This window comes from Leptopilina heterotoma, unplaced genomic scaffold, assembly GCF_015476425.1.
Source record: "Leptopilina heterotoma isolate Lh14 unplaced genomic scaffold, ASM1547642v1 Lhet_68, whole genome shotgun sequence".
NCBI classification, from domain to species: domain Eukaryota; kingdom Metazoa; phylum Arthropoda; class Insecta; order Hymenoptera; family Figitidae; genus Leptopilina; species Leptopilina heterotoma.
The window spans coordinates 2,423,353-2,440,049 of record NW_025111157.1 but is presented as its reverse complement, the minus strand read 5'-3'; the positions used below and the strand labels follow the sequence as shown (position 1 = coordinate 2,440,049).

Here is a 16,697-nt window from a genome sequence, read left to right as displayed (position 1 = left end):
CATGAAAATTTACACGACTTTTGGAAAAACCGTCTTTTTCTCTTGGCATAAGTTTGTCTCACTTTACATTTTCTTACAAAAAACGGAAAATGTAGAGCTAAACAAACTGTCATTGGAGAAAGAAACAGTTTTTACAAAAGTTGTGTATGATTTTCCAAGCTCTTACGGTGGGATTGCACCTTTATAATTAACTGCAGAAAGAAAAGGACAGACAATCAAGAAACTACTCCAAACATTGAAAACACCGCCTTAATGTTGCATTTTCCTGCCGATCAGTAGCTGGAAAAAAATGGTGTGTAAAATAGAAATTTAGTTGTTCCAAGCCGCTATTCTTTATAGATAAGAACAATTTTCTAAGATAAATAGAGTTTTTTAAAGTTTCTTAATTTGATGAAAAGAATTCTAAAATGTTTAGTGTAAGTATTTATAAAAGTTTTGATTACGACTCGCCCTATGTTTAACAATTTTTCTCGATATTTCTCGATCGCATAAAATTGAACAAATTCAGTTACTATGGCCATGTTGACGACGCAGACTAGTGAAAATTAATTGATTTAAAAACAAAAAATCTAAAGATGGAATTGACTGGCAAACTCTTTGAGGGAAAGGATTATCCGACACAATGGGCTCTAAATCCTTCCACCTATCAAAATATGAGCAACGATCAAGGTAATTGGAAAATTAAATTTTTATTCCATTACATTTTCTCATTTTTCTATATCCAAGATTTTTTTTTTTAATTAATATGTACATCCTGTTTTTAAACTTTCTCTACTGTTCTTTTATATTTGAAATCGATGAGGATATTAATTGAATTTAGTTGAGAATTAATATTCTTTGAATGTAAATTTGTTTATATGTGAACATTATAAGTCTCCGGTAAACTTTTATCAATAAAGTAAAAAATATATTATTTGTATTTATTTATTTGCACTTTAAATGAATTATTTAAATATTTAAATTTTATTTAAATATATGACCATATTGTCTTAAATAAAAAAATTTCTACAAATATATAATTTACTAATGGAATAATATCAAATTTTAATAATATTTGGCAAGTTTTTTGAATCTGAAAGTTGTTATTTTTCAATTAGAATCCGCTGGAGAAAAAAATGTTTTAAGTAAGAAGAAATTAAATTATAAGGAATTGTGTATATTAATTATTTTTATCTTCTAATATGGTTACAGCGGATTTTTGAATAATTGAGTAAACCAATAATTTATAAAAATAATTGAATTTTACAAAGAATTTTATTAAAATGCCTCAAAATAATTGAATTTTCGGGAATAATTTAGTTGTTATTTATCAATATAATTGAATTCTTTCGAAGAATTTTTTATGTAAATAATTGAATTCTTCCAAAGAATTAAAAAAAAAACATTTTTTTAAATAATTGATCTTTTCGAGGAATTGAAATTAAATTTTTAAGAATAATTGCATTTTTTGAGAAAATTCTGTAAAATTGTATAAAAAATAATTGAAATCCTGCGATGAATTTTATTATTTATGAAAATAATTAAATAGTTATAAATAATTTTATTACAATTTTCAAAAATAATTGAATTTTTAAGAAGAATTTTATTATTTATGAAAATAATTGAATTACTGCGAAAAATTTTATTATTTATGATAATAATTGAATTATTGCGAAAAATTTTATTAAAATGTTTAAAAAGGAATTAAATTTCTGTGAAAAATTTTGTTATTTTTGAAAATAATTGAATTCTTCATAAGAATTTTATAAACATTGTTTTAAATAATTAATTTTTTTTGGAAATATAATAAATATTATATAAAAATTTTATTTTAAATAATTCAATTCTTGTGGAAAACATTGTTTGTGAAAATAATTGAATTTTTCGAATAGTTAATTTAAAATGGTATTAAAAATAATTGAAATTCTTGGATGAGTTTTATTATTTATGAAAATAATTGAATTCTTGGATAAGTTTTATTATTTATGAAAATAATTGAATTTTTACTTAGAAATTGTATCAAACTTTTTGTTAAAAAATTAAATTTTCATGAAAAATATTATTAGTGAAAGTAATTGAATTATTGTGAAGAATTTTATTAAAATATAAAAAAAATAATTGAATTATTTCAAAAAAAATTAATTAAAATTGTATTTAAAATAATTGATTTTTTCTTTCGAACAATTTTTTAATAATATTTAAAAATAATTGAATTCTTCTAAAGAATTAAAAAAAAACATTTTTTAAAATAATTTATCTTTTCGAGGAATTGAAATTAAATTTTTAAGAATAATTACATTTTTTGAGGAATTTCTGTAAAATTGTATTGAAAATAATTGAAATCCTGCTATGAATTTTATTATTTATGAAAATAATTGAATAGTTGCAAAGAATTTTTTTAAAATTTTCAAAAATTATTGAATTCCTGAGAAGAATTTTATTATTTATGAAAATAATTGGATTATTGTGAAAAATTTGCTTAAAATGTTAAAAAAGAAATAAATTTTTGTGATAAATTTTGTTATTTTAAAAATAATTTAATTCTTCATAAGAAGTTTATAAACATTGTTTTAAATCATTAATTTTTTCAAAATATTATAAATATTATGAAATTTTATTTTAAATAATTGAATTCTTGGGGAAAACTTTATTTATGAAAATAATTGAATTATTTTGAAGAATTGTATCAAACATTTTTTTAAAAAATTGAATTTTCATGAAAAATGTTATTATTAGTAAAAGTAATTGAATTACTTAATAATAAAAATAATTCAAGTTTGGATGAATTTTATAAAAATTTCTCTTTAAATACTTGATTTCTTTTGCAAAATTTGATGAAAATACCAGATACTGAAAATAATTGAATTTCGAATATTTCTTGAAAATAATTGAATCCTTTTAAAGAATTTGATTATAATTTTTGAGAATTTTCTTACTGCAATGAATAATTTTTTCTTGTCTTAATAGTCGATTGGGCCGCATTAGCTCAACAGTGGATAAAAATGAAGGAAACAGTCGTTCCCCCTGCCCCACCGCCACCCTCAATTGATACGGGACAATCGGACAACGATGGAGGAGGAGAAGCTCCAATGGATATGGACACTAAAGACGATGACATTCCCCCAGCACCCCCAGCACCAAGTATAAGTGGTTCAGGTATTGAGAATATATTATTATTATTTCATAGGGGCGAAATAATATTGTTTTATTCCTCAAATATTTTACTATAATTCAATTTTATTATTTTCTGTTATTGACAGAGAGAAAAAGAATCTTTGAAAAATAATTATTTTTAATCAGTAAAGAACTTTTTTCTTGTTCTATTATTTTTCTCAAAAGTTTTTAAACTTTTCTGTTTATTTCGTTTACTGCAGACTACTATATTATGATGAGAGGTAATGATACACCCAAGGAAAAAACAATATTCCACAAGAAATCACATAAAAATAATTCAGGTGCGTAGGGCTCTTTAAAGAGTCGAAAGTTTCAAAATTATTTTCTTATTTAATACTCATTTTAATTTCTTAACTTTACATTTTTTTATGAGACAGGAAGGTAAATATTTGACGAAGATAATTTTGTTAAGGGGCAATGCTTACTGTATAATTAAAAATGTTAAGTGAAACTTTACGTCAGCTTGCTTATTAATTTTTTTTTTATTTCAAATTTTTTTAGATGGTTGGAATCAGTGGAATCAATGGGGACATTGGAATGCAGCTGGACCTGGACCAGGAAATTGGGAATGGAGCGGAGTGCCACCCCCGGGAGTAACTATTGGACCCGATGGAAAACCCACTGGACTGGGCAATTCTCCTGTTGCACCTTCAGCGCCTCAGATTTCAGGGAATTTCAATGTGCCTCCACCGTCAGCACCATCTCCTTATGTTTATAATTCAGTATCAAATGCACAGCCATACAATCAGGTTTGTTGGAAATTAATTTCAAATTTTTGATAATTTTGAATAATTTTAAATTTTTGACCAAAGGGTGAAGATTATTTAATTAAGTAAAGTGTTTTTGAAGAGCCCAAAAATATTAAAGCTAAACGCCATAAAAGAGAAGAAAAAATGTTGAATTTTAAAAAAATCGGTTTTTCGAATTTTTGATAATTTTTAATAATTTTAAATTTTTGACCAAAGTGTGGAGATATTTTCATGTTTTATAATAAAATATTCTTTTAAAGTTGTTGAATTTCAAAAACGTTTGAATTTGAATTTTTTGAATTCGTTTTATCTAATAGTTTCGAGAGTGAATCAGAATATTCTTTAGTGTCAGGGAAAAAGTGAAAATGTCTGGAAATTAGGGAAAAGCAAAATTAAATTTTTGTTGACACCCTGAAATTTTATGAATTGTTATTTATTTTGTATTTTATCATCAGCAGGTGCCACCTTATTGGTCAGGAGATCAATCTGGTGTAATGTCATCTCAACCGCCACCGTTTTTAAAGGGAATGCGTCATTCTAATAGAATGCCACCAATTCGAGGCGTAGATCCAATGAGATCCCGAGAGGAAAGAGAACCTACGCCTGAAGAAGATCCATATACATTAGGTATTAAATAAATAAAATATTACATATTTTGTAAATTCTAAATACAATCGATTTATCTAGAAAGTACATAAATATTTGAATTTATTTATAGACGCAGCTAAACGAAGGCAATTGCCCGCATGGATAAGAGAAGGTCTAGAAAAAATGGAGAGAGAAAAACAGAAGGCAGTCGAACGAGAGAGACAAGAGGAATTGCGAAAGCAAGAAATGGAAGCACGAAAAAAAGCCGAAGATGAAGCTCGCGCCGTTCTCAATCCCAGCAAGAGCAAATTCGTAAGAAATCAGAAAATTAAGATTTAATTCGGAAATGACGAGGTTTTTCAATATTTTATGCAGGATTCGGATTCGGAGAAGGAAACAGAGGAAGAGACAGGATCGAGGCATGACGAGACGGAAAGAAATGTCGATCGCAGTCCGGATCACAGTCGCCCACGACGTTCACGTTTCAGGGATGCAGAATCGCCCGATTCACGTTCAGCAAAAGAGGGAAGTCCCATCGCAACTTTCGCTCCATCACTACCAAAGCGATCGCGGGAAGAAATTTTACAAGATGTGGTTAGTTGATAACCGAAACAATAAAGTCGAAAAATCGACTAACTCGAAAATAACACTGAGAAACATTTTCAACAGATGCTAAAAGTCCGAAGGTCCCTAACGGAAATTCTGTTGGAAGTGACAAACGAAGAAATATCATCGGTTTGCAGAGAGGTTTGGAGCCGCGCACGAGCCAAAGGTACCCCAGATACACACCTGATAGAACTAACAGATCGATATTTCGAACTTTTGCTTTATTCAAGTAAAGAGATCATTAATTCATTCTGCTACCAGTTTGTGGCGAACGATTACATGCCACATTGTACATCTTCTTCAACGAGCATTAAAAACAGTGTTTCCATTTGTAGTTATACAATTGTTTAATGTTTTTCAGAAACATGCCCTGTGCTTTACTGTGTTTTCAGGACTCATGTGCTAAGAATATCTTTTGCATGAATCTTTAAAAGAAAACCGATTATTTTTTGGATATATCAATTCTTTTTAGTAGATAAAAGTTCAGAGGCAACAATGATTTCTTTTCTCGAATTCAGGCATCACAGTACCTTTTTTCCTCAAAAAAAAAAAAGGTGAAAAGGGGAATTTATTTCCCTCAAAAAGGGGATAAAAATTTATTTGTTTATACAACTTGAATATATAATTCAAATTTTTTTATCATATAGCTTCCATAAAATTTTTTAAAAATGATTCGATTTTAATCAGAGTTCCCACAAAATTTTCAAAACATTCAAAATCAAATCTTTTTGAAATTCAACAATTTATGAGAATATTATTATAAAACATGAAGAAAGTGATCACTCCGAGTCTTCGACTCGGAGCAATCGATTTCTTCATGTTTTATAATAATTAAAGATGACTGAGTGATAAGATCATTATTTTCTACTATAAAAAATATTTTTACTGTAACTTCTTCAAAATTATTTTCATATTTTAATTCAATTAATATTCAATTAATATTTTCTCAAATATTTTCTATTTCTAATTTTTAACTAAAATTCTTCATTAAATCAATTATTTACAATAATTTTTTTTAAATTCTGATAATTTTCAAATGTATTTATTTACAATTCAATTTTACGAAATTTCGAATATTTTCCATTAAACTTTTTGAAAAAATTAATTCTACAGAATTGTTAGTTAAAAATACGAAAAATTCAGATTTTCAAAGATTTCAATTTAAAACTTATTCCAAATTCAATTATTTCTAAAACTTCATGCTTTTAATATTCAATTATTATGTAAAATTTTAACTGAAATTCACTATAATCAATTTCTATTAGAAAATTCTACGAGAATTTAATTTATTTAAATAAAAAAATAAATAATTTATATTGAATACGTAATTGAATTTTTCTTAATATTGAATTATCATAAAGAATTTTATCAAGAAATTTTTAAATAATTAAATTTCGACGAATTTTAATAAAATTTTTAAAAAATAATTATATTTTTCGAGGTATTTGATTAAAATTGTACTAAAAAAAATTGAAATTCTGCGATGAGTTTAATTATTTACGAAAATAATGGAATTATTGAGAAGAAATTTATAAAAAAATTTGTAAATAATAGAATTCTTGTGAAATTATTTTATTATTTATGAAAATAATTAAACGTTTGCGTAGAATTTTAATAAAAATTTATTTAAATATTGAATATTATTGAATTTAGAAAAATTGTTCCAAATTGAAATGTTGCCAAAAATCTTATTAAAACTTTTTAAAATAATTGAATTTCGAAGTAGACTTTAAAAAAATTTTTTTTTAAATAATTCAATTCTTTTCCTCACTTTTTTATTAATATTTTTGAAAATAATTGAATTCTTTCAAGAAATTTAATAAAAAATGCATTGAAAATAATTATTAAATTCTAATAAACAAATAATGTCAAAAATTTTTTTTAAATAATTCAATTCTTTCGAAGAATTTTGTTATTTATAATAATAATTGAATTCTTCTGAATAATTGATATCCAGGGATGAGTTTAATTATTTATGAAAATAATTGAATTCTTGTAACAAATTTTATTAAAAATTTTAAAAATAATTGAAATCCTGAGAAGAATTTTATTATTTATAATAATAATTGAATTCTTGCAACGAATTTTATTAAAACTTTTAAAAATAATTGAAATCCTGAGAAGAATTTTATTATTTATAATACCTAATAATTGAATTCTTGTGAAGAATTAAAAATTAAAATATTCATTTTTTCAAAATAATTCAATTCTTGCGAATAATTTTATAAAAATCTTTTTAAATAATTGCCTTTTTTCGAAGAATTTTACAAAAATTGTGTTTGTTTTATAGAAAATGAATTTAGGAAATTTTTTGCAAATAATTGAAATTTTGCCCAGAATTTTATTAAAATTTTTGAAAATAATTGAATTTCGAAGAAGAATTTTATTATATATAAAGAAAATTGAAATTTTTACGAGAATTTAAAAAAAATTTTTAATACAATTGAATTTTTGCGAAGAATTTTATTAATTTTGAAAATAATTGAATTTTTGGAATTATTTGAAACTTATTAAATATATATATATATATATATATATATATATATATATATTAAAAAATTTAACAAATTTCAGAAATATTTAAATTTTGAAAATTTTTGCAAAAATTTTAATTCTTTAGAATTTCTAATAAAATTCATTAAAAATTGAAATTTTATAAAATTTAAAATTAAAATCTTTTCAAGTTCATTTATTTATGAAAATTGTAAAGGATACTGTTTTAAAACGCAATTAATTTTGAAATGTATAAATTAATAAAATAATTAAATAATTTCAAAATTATAATTTTATGATAGTAATATTTTAATAATATTTTAATTATTTGAATGTTAATTAATTATTTTTCTAGAGGTCTGCATTCTGTTGAATGAACCACCTTATAAAACATTTATATTATGTTGTGGTGTTAATAATCTAAATCAGAAATAAAACGCACTGAATTCTATAACTTTGAGTCTAAATTTTATGATTACACTTTGAAAAAGATTTCAAAAAAAAAATTTATTTTTTATTAAAAAAACGTGAAAAAGGTGACAAATCGTCAAAAAAGGTGAAAAAGGTGATAAAATCGAAATAAGGGGACAAAAGGGGAAAAGGGGACCAACTGTGATGCCTGCGAATTAAATTAATCTTTCATTTCATTATGTGATTTTGGTAAAATTGAATCACTATCATTGTAAAACTGAACTTCAATTTAGAATTGAAATTAAGCTCTTTTTCCTCCTTTAATTGTTGAAAATAATAATAATTTATTGTTGCTGACAATAGAGATGAGGAAGAAGGCAGAAACTTTTCGACAATGTCTGTGTTGACAAAAAGAGGGCTGTTTAGGGTGGCATTTTCGGTGATTGAAAAATAATACGGAAAAAGAGAAGGGCGGTAATTAGGGGGAGGGGGGATCCAGTATGTGAAATGGATCTCAGTAAAATTGGTTACTAAATGCGTATCTATTGTAAGCCCCTGCAGGAGAGCCCCCTGTCGCATCCTTCAACAACACGGCCCCTCTTGCTCAGATCACTCGGAAACTTGGTAAGTGGCTCTTATCTACAGATTTTCAAGGCATGGTCCATCTAGGAATGATCAGAGGGTCTAATTACTTGACAGTAATCGCTGATCACAACCCACAATTCAGAATTTTTCAAAAAAATCAATTTCTAACAATTTCAAGACTATCACAGGATTGCCACAAGTCATGAAATCCAGGAAAAAGTTAGAAATTAGTTAAATTTTTTAGTATTTATTTATTTAATTAATTATTCAAAAATAATGGATTTATAGAAGAATTTTAATTAAAAGCACTAAAAAAAATTGAATTTTTGAGAAAATAAAAATTATTAAATATTTATTTAAAAAATATTTTAAATTGTTTTGGTTTCGAATAATTTAAATTAATTAATAATATTAATTTTTAATAATTTAAATTCGCAAATAACAGGATTAGAACATTTTTTTCAGTATTTGAATAAATAAATTTCTAGAGCGAATTTATTTCTTGGAGTAAGTTCTTTAGGGTCGGGCACAAAAGAAAAAATTTCGTTTGGAAATCAGGGAAAAAGAAAATTAAATTTTTATGGCAACCCTGTGATAGTTTAAAACTTGATAATTTTAAAAATAAGATTTGCTATTGGTGAAAAATAAATAATTTCTTAAAAATAGAGAATAGTTCTTTTGCGACTGAATTTCGTTCAGTCGAAGAGAACCGCCTGACCAACCATGCTAAACTATTTTTCCTAATTATTTAATTTAACAAAATGTCATTGAAGTCTTTTCTTTTTGTCTAATTCGAATTTGTATGATATAGGTCTGGGCATCTATGGCGACAGTAACAGCGAATCTGAGGAGGAAAAGAGGGAGGACGAAGAACCAGAGGAGGAAGACAGTGATGAGGAACTCAAGGTAAATTCGTTTTGTCCATTTTTTCTGATTCCGATTTTTTTAATGGTGCAGGGTTGCTACGCAACCTAAAAACCTGGAAATGTCAGGGAATTTTATAAAACTTGAAAAATTCTGTAAAAGTCAGGGAATTTTGATCGAAATCCTGAAAAATTGTTGTTTTCTAAAGTAATTGTGTTTTTTCTTGAAATCTAATTTCAAAATTAATTCAATTTTAAAAGAATTGCGTTTACAATTTTTATAAGTAGATGAACTTTAAAGATTTTGATTTAAAATTTTGTAATATTTCAATTTTTAATGAATTTTATTCGAAAAAAGAATTTTAGTTAAAAACACGAAAAAAAAATTTAATTTTGGAAAAGTTACAAATTATTGCAGAAATTCAATTATTTTCAAAAATTTTAATAAAATTCTTGGCAAAATTTTAATTATTCTCAAAAACTTTTCTCAATTCAATGATTTTTAATATCTACTACTTTAATAAAAATTCATGAAAGAATTCGATTTAGTTAAAAAAAAATTTAATAAAATTCTACGCAAACATTTAATTATTTTCATAAATAATAAAAATTTCACAGGAATTCTATTATTTACAAATTATTTTCATATATTATTCAATTATTTTCATAAATTATAAAACTCAATGCTCAATTTCAATTATTGTTAATAATACAATTTTAATGGAATTCCTCGAAAAAAGTTATAATTCTTAAAAATTTTATTAAAATTTATCAAAAAAATTTAATTATTTTAATAACTTTTAATAAAATTCTTGGCAGAATTTCAATTATTTTGAATACAATTTTCATCAAATATCTCGAAAAATGCAATTATTCTTTAAAATTTGTTGATAGAATTCTTTATGAAAATTCAATTTTAAGAAACTTTTAATTGTTTAATAAAATATTTATTTTTATAAGTAAATAATTGAATTCGAGTAGAATTTTCGAATAAATATTAGTATAAAATGAATTTCGTCAGATTTCAATTATTTTCAATTTTTTAAGGCAATTTCTCAATTGAATTTAATTATTTTCAAAAAGATTTTTAAAATTCTGAGAAATTCAATAATTTTAAAAAATTTGAATAAAATTCTTCACAAGAAATTAATTATTTTCATAAATAATAAAATTTTTCTCCGGAATTCAATTATTTCCACAAATAAAATTCTTCACAGGACTTCAATTCTTTAAAAAAAATTTTTATTAAAATTCGTTGCAAGAATTCAATTATTTTCATAAATAATAAAATTTTTCTCATGAATTCAGTTTTTTTAAAAAAATTTGATAAAATGCTTTATAATTTTTAAAAATTATAATAAAATTAATCATAGAATAGGTACAATTATTTTCGTAAAATATAATATTCTTCCTAGGAATACAATAAATTATTGTCAAAATTGTTTACTTAAATCTTCGACATAATTCAATTACTTTAAAAAAAAAATGAAATTCTTCGAACCAATTCAATTATTTAAGAAATTTTTATAAAATTCTTCTTAAGAATTTATTATTTTAAATTTGTTATTGAAATTTCTCAGTGGAATTTAATTATTTTCAAAAAGTTTTGAAGAATTCTGAGAAATTCAATAATTTAAAAAAATTTGAATAAAATTCTTCACAAGAAATGGACTATATTCGTAAATAATAATATTTTTTTCCGGAATTCAATTATTTTTACAAATAAAATTCTTCACAGGACTTCAATTCTTTAAAAAATGTTTTAATAAAAATCGTTGCAAGAATTCAATTATTTTCATAAATAACAAAACTTATCGCAGAATTACAATTATTTTTTATACAATTTTAAATAAAATGGTAGAAAATTGCATTTATTCTTAAATTTTTTTTAAATTTGCCGAAAGAATTCAATTATTTAAAATTTTTTGATAAAATTATTTATGAGATTTGAATTTTAAGAAACATTCAATTATTTAATAAATTATTTATTTTACTATTTAAATAATTGAATTCTCGAAGAACATTCTAATAAAAATTGTTTAAAAAATGAATTTTACTTAAAATTTTAAATGATAATTGAACATTAATAGCATTATAGCGTAAATTACTAAATTTTTAGAAATAATTGTAATTTTGAAAAGGGTTTAAATTAAAATCTTTGAAAATTTGTATTTATAGTTACAATATTCTTATGATATAAAATAATAATTTTATCACTCTGTCATCTTAAATTTATTATAAAAAAATATAAAGGAATCGATCACTCCGAGTCGAAGACTCGGAGTGATCGCTTTCTTTATGTTTTTTTATAATATTCTTATATTTTATTGAATTTCAAAGTTTTGAATATTTTAATTTCTTTAAAAAATAATGATTAAATATTTATTTAAAAATTAATTTATTAATGTTTTCGAATAATTTTCGTTTTAAAAATTTTAAAACTAATTAATTAATTTAATTTAATTTCTTTTTTACCCTGGAAAATTTCTAAATTAAAATTTTTTTAACCTGGAAAACCTGTGAAAGTCAGGGAATTTGAAAAGAGCAAAAGCGTGGCAACCCTGATATTATTTTATGAATGAATTTAATGAATGAAAAATTATTGAACAGGAGACATTGCGAAGGAGGCAGCAGGCATTTAAGAAAACCGAGGAGGAAATCGAGGCGCGATTGGCAGAGGAAGAACAGGAGCTGAAGCGGCAGGAGGAGGATCACATTTATGAACAACAGAAAAATCATATTGGTAATTCTAGCGGCAGAGATTCAGGTATGTTTCAAACGAATAATAAAATCATATCTCGTTTTATTCGTAAACGTAATTTCCAACGTCATATACTTTAGTTGAAAATGAAACGATAAATAATGAAAGGGAAGAATCAGAAACGATGTCAAGCGGCGGACAAACGCCGCAACATCAATTAATAACAAGCGACACGGCAAAGATAAATTCACCAATGAAATCGGCTCAATCGGAATCTAGCAGTAATGATGATGATTCTAGTTCGGAAAGTTCAACAAAAATAAAACGATCATCACGCAAGGACAACAACAGTTCACGTGGTGATGAGAGGAAGAAAAAGTCAAAGAGCCGAAGTAAATCGAGAAGTCGTCGTCGTTCCAGGTCACGTTCTTCTGATCATTACAGAAGGCGTAAATCTAGATCTAGATCAATTAAGTCACGTAAGGGTTATCGTTCACGATCGTCAAGTAGTTACAGGTCTGGGAGAAAGCATAGGTCAAGGTCGAGGAATCGTAAAAGGGAGAGGTCGCGTTCCAAGTCCAGATATAGATCACGTTCGCATTCATTTGGACGAAGGTATTCACGATCGCAGTCGAGGGGAAAGAGGAGATCACGTTCGCATTCCAGAAGCAGAAGGAGTCCCTCGTACTCGAGTAGGCGAAGTAATTCCCGATCGCGAGAGAGAAGGAGAAGTCGATCCAGGTCCAGGGACAGGAGGCGATCACGCACTCGCTCCAAGGAACGAAGACGCTCACCGTATTCGTCGTCGAGAAATAAGAGACGCTCACGCTCGAGGTCCCGCGATCGCCGACGATCGAGATCAAAGTCGAGGCACACTGGTCATCATCGAGATGGTAAGAAGTCATCGCATCGGTACAAGGATTGAGAGCTATCTTCTATTTATAAAGGTTGTATGCACTTTGATAAAACGTTAAATTATTTTTCAAGTAATTAAATTCTAGTCATAAATTCTAGTCTAAAATTAAATCTAGTCATTCAAAAAAAAGTTTCATTCAATTTAAATTCATTTAATTCATTTAATTCATTTAATTCATTCAATTCATCCAATTCATCCAATTCAAAATTCAAATTCAATTTTCAATTGAAAATTTGCTTATTTCATTCTGGATATTTTAGAAAAAATTTCCCGTTTGCAGGCCTCGGATCGACTTTAACTTTAGCCAAAAAAATCGCTTTATTCAATTAAAAATAGAAAAAAAAGTCGAAAATGTCGTTTATTTAATTCAGTGTTGTCACAAAAAATATTATTTTGTATTTCTCTGATTCTTCACTGATTTCTAAATTCAATTATTCAAAACTCGAAAAATAGCACTATTTAGCTAAATAAATTCTCGAAAAGAAATATGTTAAAGTTTTTGATAATTCTAATTAAACTCTTTTCGAAGAATTTCTTTGAATTTTTTTTTTAATAATGAAGTTTCTTTAAAAATTTTATTTAAAATCTTAAAAATAATTGAATTTTATGAACAATTTCTTTCAAATTTATAAAATTTAATTATTAAATTTTTGAAAATTATTTTGAAATATTTTAGAACGAATTAAGAAAAAAATTGAATTCTTCCGTGAAATTTTTTTTGAAAATAATTAAATTTTTGCGAAGAATTTTATTATTTATAAATATAATTAAATTTTTCGAAGGATTTATTAAAAGTTTTTAAAATAATTGAAATTTTCCAAAGAATTTTACTATTTACAAATATAATTGAATTTTTTTGGAATAATTTATTAAAATTTGAGAACATAATTGAATCCTTTGAAATTTTTTTATAACGAATGAAGAAAAATAATTGAATTCTTCCGTGGAATATTTTTAAAAATAATTGAATTTTTTCGAAGTATTTATTATTTATAAATATAATTAAATTTTTCGAAGGATTTATTAAAAGTTTAAAAAATAATTGAAGTTTTGCAAAGAATTTTACTATTTACAAATACAGTAGAACCTCGATTATCCGAGGTAATGTGGGGAAGAGGTACCTCGGATAATCGAAAACTCGGATAACACGGAACCAATGAAAATTTCAAAATTTTAAATTATTTTTCATGTGTTTAAAGTGTTAGAATAATATTAAATGACAAAAATGGACGAAATTTTAAATGCAATGATCACAAATAGTGGTTTTGTAAAATTTATTTTCCAAATTTAGTCACTCGATCCGTTTTATCCGAGTTATTCCGCATTATCCGAGCATGTTTAGTGCCTCGGATAATCCGGAATCTCGGATAATCGAGGCTCGGATAACCGAGGTTCTACTGTATAATTGAATTTTTTTGGAATAATTTATTAAAATTTGAGAACATAATTGAATCCTTTGAAATTTTGTATAACGAATTAAGAAAAATAATTGAATTCTTTCGTGAAATTATTTTGAATATTATCGAAGTATTTATTAAAATTTTAGAAAATAATTGAATTTTCTTGAAATTTTTTATAACGAACTAAAAAATAAATTGAATTCTTTTATGAAATTGTTTTGAATAAAATTTGAATTTTTGCAGAAAATTTTACTATTTATAAATATAATTAAATTGTTTTGAAAGATTTATTAAAATTTGAGAAAATAATTGAATTCTTTGGAAAAATGGTATTATTAAAAATTTTTTTAAAATTGAAAAAAAAATTGTATTAAAAATAATTGAATTTTTGCAAAGATTTTAAATCGAATAAAGAAAAAATTTAATTCTTTAGTGAAATGTTTTTGAAAATAATTGAATTTTTGCAAAAGATTTTATATCGAATAAAGAATTTCTAAATAATTTTCAAAAGACAATTTTTTTACACTTATATACAATTAAAATATATCTAAATAATTGAAATTTGGTAATATCTTTTAAAAAATAATTGAAATTTGGTAAAATTTTTGAAAAATAATTGAAATTTGATAAAATCTTTTCAAAATGTAAGAATTTGAATTGAATTTTAAAAAATTAGAATGAAAAAATTCTGAGAATTAGTTTTTTTAAAAAATATTTTTTAATATTATTTTTACAACCTAACTTTCATTTATTTTGATTTTTATTAAATGTACTCTTGAAGATTTTTTATTGAAATTTTTAAGAATTCAATACTATTTCCAAAATTTTTAATTAAAATTCTTCAAAACTTAATTTTCAAAAATTGGAATAAAATACTTGAAAAAATTGATTTGTTCACAATTAAATTTTACAAAATTTCATTGATTCAAAATCTTTTTAATTGTATATTCCAAAAATTTAATTAGAAAAATTATTCAAAAATAACTTTTCGTAGAATTGTCTATAGTTATACTTTTCACATAAAACAAATCGAAATAAGTTGCATTTTATACTAAAAATGTGGTACATATTTTGTTGCAAAATTTGAAAGAAAAGTCGAAAAAGTCGCAATTTTTGAAAATAAGTCGATAAAAGTCGCATTATTCGAAAAAATTCGGAAAAATTCGAAAAAGTCGGAATATCCGAGGCCTGCGTTTGTTATCATTTTTATTATTAATCACACTAATCACTAAATCACACGACTAATCAAGTCGCGTCATTTTAAATAAATTTTTTTAAAAACATTTCGTTTCAACGAAATTTGTTTTTTTTTTTTGCAAAATAGAATTTAAATAGAATTTCGTATCCAGGCCTAGGAATGTATTTCTGTTTCAGACTCTTCTCTGGTTCATCAACAAGATTTCTCGACAAGCCCAAGAGACAGCTTCAGTAATAATAATATAATAGTGATGTGCAGTTTTTTTTAAATATAAAAAATCAAGTTTATAGTAAACTCTTTTTTTTAAAGAAAAGAAAAAGATAAGCAGTGAATATGTGCTCTTTAACGATTTTAATGTCAGTTTATAATTCACATACACACGTACACACACAGTGTTTCGAAACTATTTCCCTGGTGGTTACCGAGCAATAATTTTACAGATTGTAAATAATAAACGTAATTATTACGTACTTTACGAATTTTGTAGATTTATTTTATGTCCTTTCTTTTGCTATTTGGGTTTTTTTTTCTTATTAAAAACAAAACTGTCGATAGTTTACTAACAAGTGAAAGTTAAAGATTTTTTTAATGAAATTTATTTGGTGTTTTACTTTTTACAAGCAAAAATAAAGACTACATTACTATATAACGAATAAAAATGGAGTTTAATAATTTTCAATGAAAATTTTAATTTTTCTGTGAATATAAATATTAAAGAGAACATTTTGTCCAGATGTCCAGGCCTTGGATCGAATTTAAGAATAAAAAAAAGTCGCTTTAGTCGATGAAAAATACAAAAAAAAATGTCGAATTTATCATCTTGAAATTCAACAGTACATTTTTGAACTATTTTGTTTTGAAAAATAATTAAAACTTTCTCTTAAAAATTAATATATTTGAAAAAGACTGAAATTTGCATATAATATAACAATGTAGCAAAAATAAATTATTTCAAAAATATCAATAATCTTGTGTCACGTTTTGTGTATGCTGTCAATCTACAAGAACTAATTAAAATTAAGATATTAAGTTAA

At 24.3% G+C, this 16,697-nt stretch overlaps 1 protein-coding gene across 7 annotated transcripts; it reads left to right on the top strand.

Annotated features, from left to right (window-relative positions):
- Positions 1-257: 257 nt before the first annotated feature.
- On the top strand, positions 258-16,142 carry LOC122510367 (arginine/serine-rich protein PNISR-like). 7 transcript variants are annotated; one of them, XM_043624957.1, is made up of 14 exons: positions 258-416; positions 509-669; positions 2,947-3,135; positions 3,354-3,434; positions 3,655-3,902; positions 4,358-4,529; positions 4,621-4,802; positions 4,866-5,084; positions 5,160-5,262; positions 8,553-8,624; positions 9,397-9,491; positions 12,059-12,215; positions 12,290-13,096; positions 15,840-16,142. In XM_043624957.1, the coding sequence occupies exons 2-13, from the start codon at positions 576-578 to the stop codon at positions 13,072-13,074; spliced, it is 2,397 nt and encodes a 798-aa protein (XP_043480892.1). In that variant the 5' UTR covers positions 258-416; positions 509-575; the 3' UTR covers positions 13,075-13,096; positions 15,840-16,142. The 7 variants fall into 7 exon arrangements, with proteins under 7 accessions (XP_043480892.1, XP_043480890.1, XP_043480893.1 ...); XM_043624955.1 differs by having other exon boundaries at positions 264-416; positions 576-669; positions 4,361-4,529; XM_043624958.1 differs by having other exon boundaries at positions 264-416; positions 576-669; positions 8,562-8,624.
- The last annotated feature ends 555 nt before the right edge of the window (positions 16,143-16,697 follow it).